This window comes from Cariama cristata, unplaced genomic scaffold (assembly GCF_000690535.1).
Source record: "Cariama cristata isolate BGI_N322 unplaced genomic scaffold, ASM69053v1 scaffold10132, whole genome shotgun sequence".
In the NCBI taxonomy this organism is placed as follows: Eukaryota; Metazoa; Chordata; class Aves; order Cariamiformes; family Cariamidae; genus Cariama; species Cariama cristata.
The window spans coordinates 1-7612 of record NW_009605494.1 but is presented as its reverse complement, the minus strand read 5'-3'; the positions used below and the strand labels follow the sequence as shown (position 1 = coordinate 7612).

The following is a 7612-nucleotide window of genomic DNA, read 5'->3' as shown; positions in this document are numbered from 1 at the left end:
CCGCCGGGTTCCCGGTTTGCACCGGGACCCGGCCGTGCCTGCCGGCCAAAACGGAAACAGGCCCGAGATAGTCACGGTGGGGGGACAATGTCCATCTGACGTCACGTCAGCTTCATCTTTTTGGGTCAAGCCAGGACCTTGCTTTTCCCTTTGCTGGGTAGGAGTGACTTCTCATGCCATGTGACGTGGGGTGGCTGCTCCCTACGCCCCTGCGAACCCCAGGGCTCAGCCTGGGAAACATGGCAATGTTCGAGGATTGTGTTTTATGTCCACGTTGTCAGCGGTTGCAGGTCTGTCTGGTAAGCCTTGGGGCTGGATCTGGAAGTGTGGCATGTTGCGTTGATTCCTGTTTTTTTCCTCTGAGAGATGCTGTGGGTCCTGCGTGTCCCAAACTTAGGACCTTGCTTCTGTTACGTACTAAATAGCGATGGGGAGGAATTTCCTTACTTGACCCGATGGGATGTTGTGTGGAGGCTGAAGCGGGGCTGTAGTGTGCTTTGGGATGCAGAGGGTCCCAAGCCCCCGTCCCTGGCTCACTGAGGAAGGGTTGTACCCATCCACCTCTGTCTGCATCCCTTCCATGCCTCAAAATCCCTCCAGCTCCGCTCCTCTGTGCATGATGGAGGCCACACATTTGCAAAGAGCATCCTTCTTTGACAGCTCCCCCCTCCTTGAGCCACAGGGGTGCAGGTGTCCCACAGCCAGCCCCACCGAGCGGTTGCTGCTGTGCGTGCACGTTTTGGGCACAGCTTCTCCTTTGCTGCCCTCAAATTAACACAACTTTTTTGTTTACTTCTCCGCAGTTTTATCTGCAGGCCAGATTCACGTGGAAAGGAGCCCGCCTGCTCCGTCCCCTCCTCCAGTTCACCCTCATCATGATGGCGTTTTACACCGGCCTGTCCCGTGTGTCGGACCACAAGCATCACCCCACCGACGTGCTGGCGGGTTTTGCACAGGGAGCCCTGGTGGCTTACTGCGTGGTGAGTACGGCAAACCGTGCGAGCAACCCCAGCTGGGATGCTCGTGGGGGTCTCAGGGGAACAGCGGGTACCTCCTCAACCCATGCTGCTTTGAGCTCACGTAACTCCCCCGTAACAGCTGGGGATGTGGCAGTAGGCAGCGTGCTCCGGGGGCTCGGTCTGGTGTCATCCCTGTGTGACAGCCCCTGTAAACCTGGTTTACAGGTGGAGAGCGGATCAGTAGCGAAGCGCCCTACCAGCCTGATGGTGGGTGCTCTGACGGGCACCCGGCAAAGGAGGGTGCACCCGCTGGCGCTTTCCCCTCCCCATGAGCAAATGCCGCTGCTCTGCTGGAGGGTGAAGCAATTCCTCTTCTCTCCCACCAAACAAACTGCATATTAAGCAAAAAACACAACATTTAGGGTGGTTGTTTTTTTTTTTCCCCCCCATTAACCTTGAACTCCTGGAGGCTCCTGGGCAAAGGGCCCCTTCACCCAGGCAGCTCGGGGTGCCGAAAAGGCGTTCGGATAAGGGAGAGTATTTCCCTCTTGGCCAGCAGCGTTCACTTCTCCAGCTGCTCTCGGTAATGAGCACTGACTCGTTTGCAAGGCTTTCTGCCAGGACCCAAGCGGGGAGTCTGGGGTGGTTGGGATTATGGCTCTTCCCTGCACAATCCAGCCAAAAGCTTTCCCCTGGGAGGGGGAGCTGGTGTCTGCCCGGCGAGGGGAGGCAGGGTGCCTCCGTCGGTGGTGGGTTTTTAATGTAGCGAAAGGGCTCGTGAGAAAACGGCAAACAAAAGCCGTGCCCGCTTGTCTTCGGCTGTGGGGCTTGTTCTCATGCAATTTGCTTTCCAAAGAGTGACCTGATTGCACAGCCCTGTAACTCGAAGTGACACATATAGATGTTTAACGTAGGCAGGATGGGGGGCACCGGGTCGGGTGGCTGCCTTGCATAGAAAGAAAGGGGCTGGGGGTTGTGGCTGTTCCTGTGTCTGTACGAACTCCTGAAAGCAAGACTTTTACAGCTTGCCACTTTCTTGGTTTGGGGGGTTTTTTTGTGTTTTTTTGTTTTTTTTTTTTCTTTTTAACTGATCTAAAAGTAAAGCAGCCCTGGAGGCAAGGAATTAAGTTTGCTAATGTTATATTTTGCAAGGAGAGAAAATAGGTTATTTATGTACTTTCCACTCATTGATAATATTCCAAAGCCAAAACAAAAATGTCATTGTCGGGAAGTTTTTTATGAAGTATTATTAACTCGGTAAGCAGTAGCCGTTGGGTTTTGCCGTTGCCTAATGCCAATGTCCCATGTGGGGCTGGCAAATTCGGAGGGCGAAGCTAGAGAAGTGTGTGTGTGCACAGACGGGTGCTGCTGCTGTAAGGTCTGCTCGTAGCAACAGCGTTACAGGTCCTGTGTCCTCATGCCAGTATTTTCAGGGTGTTTCTCCAGATCTGGGTAATCTTTTTTCCTATCCCAGCAGTCGACTGTAGCGCCGTGATGGCAGTGCTGGCAGCCCTGGGGAGAAAAGGTCCTGGGCCACGCGGGGAGCGATGAAGCAGCTTGTCTCAGTCCAGGTGCCCAAATTAGTATCGTGTGGGTTTGTTAAGACACAAAGTGTGCATCACTGGGCGGTTTTACAAGGGGATGTTTACCTCTCCATGTCCCTTTCTGCTTGAGAGGTGGGATAACAGCAGTATATAGGGGAGCAGGGACCAGGCGATCCATCCCTGGATCCCAGCAGCGGTTTCAGAAAGACAATAGCTCTCCGGATGCTCGGGACAGGCGTCCGGATGCTTCCTGGCTGGGATGAGTAGCGGGGCTGACCATCCCCTCCCGGCCCTCCGGCAGCTGGGAGCTGTGCTGGGAAGGGGAAGGCTGTGGCGGTGCTGGGCTGGTTTTCCTGTGTCGAGGTAAACCGACATAGGAAGCAGCTGCCCAGAGTTTCACAGGCAGACTTGGGTTTGCCTGCGGGCCTGGGGCAACCGGTGCTGCTCTTCCCAGCCGGCTCGTGGAGGGAGCCGTTGTCTCGCGGCGGGCCGGGTGCAGCCGGTGCTCGTCTTCCCAGTGGGCTCGTGGAGGGAGCCGTTGTCTCCAAACTCTTTGCAGGCATGGCTTGGTGGCTGGGGACATCTCAGGCAGCAGCTTAGGGCTCGGGGCAGGGTTTAAACCCAACCCTTGTCCCATTTCATCAGCTTGCAAAGAACCGTTGATGTGTTCTTGTTCTCCCGAACCTGGCCTAGGAGGGGCTGGCAGACTTTCCTCCCTTTTGGGAGATGACAGCAAGGGACAAGAGGGAAGAGTCACCCCAAGACTCCCAGGAGTTTGCATGGAATGTATAGCTTAGCAGCTTTTTGCTAAAATGACGGGTATATCAGAGCAATTACTGCCATGTCCTGGGGGTCCTTGCCCAGCTCTGGGATCCAGCTCTTGTGCAGGGGATGCTCTGAAGCAGAGGGAGGGACCTGGAGACTCATCACCTCCAACCTACCCTGGGTCCTCCCAGACACCCCTTCCCCTAGCAAAGCCTTCAAGAGTCCACTCTGATGATACTCAAGGGCCGTTAAAATACCATAGTTATCAGGCTGTAATTTTCAGTAGAAACCAATTGTGGGTTTCATCTCTGAGGGCTGCCAGAGCTTAAATCCAGGTTGTGCTGCAGCAGACACGTTTGTCCTTCAGTGCCTGAAATAACAAGCAGAAGACATTAGTGTCAAGCGCTTCCAGCTGATGAAACATTCAGACTTGGATCCAGGGTGAAATACGATGAGGATTTCTTAAATGGAAATAGTTTTTATGCGTGTTGTAGGCAGCCTGCTATGTGTCCTGTAGTTTATGTCTCATCTGATGGAGAGAGAAAAGGGGAGATGTTGGAAGGACAGGCTTCTGGTGGGGTTCTGGTTAACTTAGATGAGTTTTTTTAACCTCTGTGTGTGTGATTAAAGATTTCTTCAATATAATGTACAGGAATAGGAATTGTTAAGTGGCAATAGAAGATACTGACTTTGTATAATACACGCTCAGTCTTCTGCCGTCAAGTTTTCTTTATGGGTGGAGAGCACCTTCTACAGGAAATGGAGCTAATCCAAGTGAAAAACTTTGCACGTTCATTAGTCCTTTTTTGTGTTAAACAGTTCAAGCATTAGGAGGATTTAACACACTGTTATAACCCCCAAAGATCACGTTTCACGATTCCTGTAAGTGTTTATATAACCTCCAGCCATGTTAAAGTGAAACACAGTTTAAAGAGAAATAAAACCTCATACCCAGTCTCTGAATTAAACTCTGAAAGGCAGCGAGCAGCACAGTAAAAGCTAAAATACCTAGGATGACACTCTACCGTAGCTCATTCCTGCCCAAAATAAGGTCCAGACTTGGCGTCATCCCCATACGCTTCTTGCACTGAGCAATCTCCTCCCATAAATTGATTTGTCACGGCTATCTTGGTGCAGAAATTTGACATCTTTTTGATTGAATCCAGCTCTCCAAGGTGGGCAAGCGAGCGAGATGGCATCAGAAACGCGCCGAGCCAGCCGAACGGGGGTTTTACCATTGCTAACGACCCAAAAGAAAACCATTGCCAGAGCAGTTCAACATGCTCTTACGCTGCGATGCTGCAGCAAGAGGCCAGACTCCAGCTTGCGATCCTTGACCGGATCAGCTGGATCCTGTTATTTAACCAAGGATACAAACGCTGCCTCTTGGATGCCCTGTAAAGAACCATATCAGCTCTGTTATACAGCTAGGCAGCCAGACAGCAGCACATACACCCAAAAAAAAGAGCTGTTTTATATGTCAGCTCCTTCCTTGCTTTTCCATGAAGCAAGAAATGCCGAGCAACAACAGCTCAGCTTCCTGAATGCCCGGTTATAATTGTAGGAGTAGACTGCCACATGTAGCAGGTTCACCCTCTCTTCAGCTCCGGTCCTTATCTGCCTGTGCTGATAGGGACTTGCAAAAGTTGTTTCCAAGGATGACTAGACCTGCTGCGTAGGGCTCTGAGTAGCTAGAAAATGTGGAGATGTAGATGGGGAAAACCTTTGCTCCCTCCCAGCCTGGATGTACTAATTTAATGTTACTCCTTTGAGCACCTCAGACTTATTTTTTTTCCCCTGATTTATCTTGTTGCCTAAGTATTGCATTTGAGTACTGTGGGAGAAAACTCAAATATGCTGCTAATTCCTGTAACCATGTGCTGCTCTTCCCGGGGCTTCGGCTCAGCAAACCCACAGCTCGGTCCGAATTACCGGTGCTTAAGGATGTCGGAGATGAGCTGGCAAATTTGGGCTGGCAGAGGCAGTCGGTGGCAGGACTGAAGTTTGGGGCTTTGGTGCCAGCTGACAAAATGATGAGTCCTCGCCACTTTTTCCTCCATCCAGAGGATCCGTGCTGTCTGACTCTTTTCCCTTCTGGCACAGGACTGAGGTTTGGCAAGGGAGAAAGTACCCCCGTCCTGGAGGACCGATAAGCCTCGTGCGGCGGCTGCCAAGGGAGGATGTGGAAGTTTCCTCCCAGCACTTTGTTTCTTATTGTGTTGCTACCTCCCAAAATTGCCAAGCACTGGCTTTTTCACATCCGGGAGAGGGGTTACATCACGGGATATTTAGGAAGAAGTAGTCAGGAATAGCTCCTCCTCTCCTTCAGCTTTGGCTTCAGGACCAGACCCCGGCTCTATACTGGTGCCTTGGTGGGGCATGAGGAGAGCATCACTCACTGTTGACTCATGGCTGATAACGTTTAACACAGCTTTGATTTGAAAGCTTTTTAATTGCCTACCTGATGTCTGGCTAAATGAATTGTTTCACACCGACTCCCATCCCTAAAACCATTCACCGTGAGTCAGGCCAGCCCTTTGGAGACCTTTGTTATTGTGTTGGAGTGTGGACTGGGTATCTGTTTCCTGACTTTTCAGCCCATTCAGCAGAGGTTTGGGTGTTGCACTCGATGATTACACAGTGAGAAATGAAATTGTTCTGTAATGTTTGTATGCTGTGTTTTGGGAGGTCTGAGCCTTTTTCTGTGTCGTACAGAAAGGTGGTAGCAGGCGCTTGGGATTTCACAGCTATCAATATTACATGCAGGTATTCAATAGCACAAAAAGCGCTATTTTTGCAGCTAAAAGATATGCATATATCTGTAAACCAAGTTTTTGAAGAAAGCATCACCCAGTGTGGCTAAGTTTTTGCCTTTTTCACTTACTTCTACAGGTGTTTTACGTCTCAGATCTCTTCAAGCCCAAGACAAAGACTTGCTTGCCTCCACCACCCATCCGGAAGGAGATCCTTTCACCTGTGGACATCATTGAGCGGAATAACCATCACAACATGGTGTAGACCTTTGAGAAATCGAATGGGTGTTGTATTTTATTTTAATTTTTTTTTTTGCAAAAAAATGACTGCTGACAGCAACTACCTGCTGCTCTCAAATCTCATCAGACAGTAGAATGTAGGGAGAGACTTTCTTGCCCGACCGGTAAAGTCTTACTCTGTGGTCTTTTCAACTTGCGACATTTGGACGAAAGGGGTGGTGGTCAACTAAGTCAAAAGCGACAGTGAGAAAGGAAAAAAAAACAAACAAACAAAAAAACAAAATACAAAAGCTGAACAAAGAGAGGTGCCGGAGTTCTGGATGTGCAATTGGTTTGAGTGTTCATGTTGTAGTGAACGCCAAATTGTTCATAGCCTAATGAACAGTAAGGGATTTTTGGAAAGCTGGCCATCTTAGGTTTGTTTTTTTTTTACTATGAAGATTTCCGATGCCTGTGAGAGAGAAAAAAAAAAACCCACACAACAACTCACAACTAAATTGTATAGCACTACGTATGAGAAACAGCACTGAGTCAAGATCTGGGATTGGTTTCTAAGAGTTGCTTTTTTTTTCTCTTTTTGATACTAGTTTATCTTTGCCTCCTCTATTCCATACTGTGACTTAGTTTAGAAGAAGCTTGCCCAGTCCAAGATCTCCGAAGGGTCTCTGTTCATGCCACACGCCTTAAACGAGCAGTCCTGAGATGCGCAGTGAGGCTGAATAGCTCCATCCTCCGCGCAGAGAAGCCACGTTTCTTCCTCTCCGCTCGCTCCCTGGCGAGGATTCATCCTGCCTGAGTCCCCAGGCGTGTGCAGCACCCACAAATGGCCCCTCATGAAAAGAGCATCCTCCGCTTCCCAGCCATCCCCCCTCCACACACACCCCCCAAGAAAAAAATCACAGCAGATTTTTCTGTGCACCCACGGGAGCTGGCGGTTTTGCAGGTGGGTAGCGGCGGCTCTGCCGAAGACGCGTTCGCACTACGACCTCGGGGCTGAGTCCTGGGGAAACTTTTATTCTGCAGTTTTGGGACTTTTTTTTTCGCGGAGCCTGGGTGTCAGTCGGTTTGTTCATCCCCCCTTCCTCCTCCTCCCTTGGGCATCCTGGTGTGTGTGTGCCATGGCAGGTACCAGGTCCTGCGCTTCGCACCGTGACACCGATGATAAATCAGTCGTGCCTATATTGAGTGTGAATTTTTTTTTTTATTTTTGCCCGTAAACCGCAGGTTCTTGGTTTGCAGCCCTTTCACAGACCGCGTTTGCAAAGGGATCCCGCAAAGCATGCAGAACGGCCATTTGCACATCCTTCTTACAGAATCCGTCCTATCATTTCAACTATAGCAAGCTATGATT

The 7612-nt window shown here is 50.2% G+C and overlaps 1 protein-coding gene across 1 annotated transcript in view; it reads left to right on the top strand.

The window, feature by feature from the left end:
- Window positions 1–6337, top strand: part of PPAP2B (phosphatidic acid phosphatase type 2B) — a gene marked incomplete at its 5' end in the record, with an annotated part of 19696 nt that extends 13359 nt beyond the window's left edge. The window contains 2 exons of the mRNA XM_009695980.1: window positions 804–980; window positions 6161–6337. Coding sequence (XP_009694282.1) covers window positions 804–980; window positions 6161–6286 — 303 coding nt within the window. The remainder of the gene's footprint in view (window positions 1–803; window positions 981–6160) is intronic.
- Between the last annotated feature and the right edge of the window lie 1275 nt (window positions 6338–7612).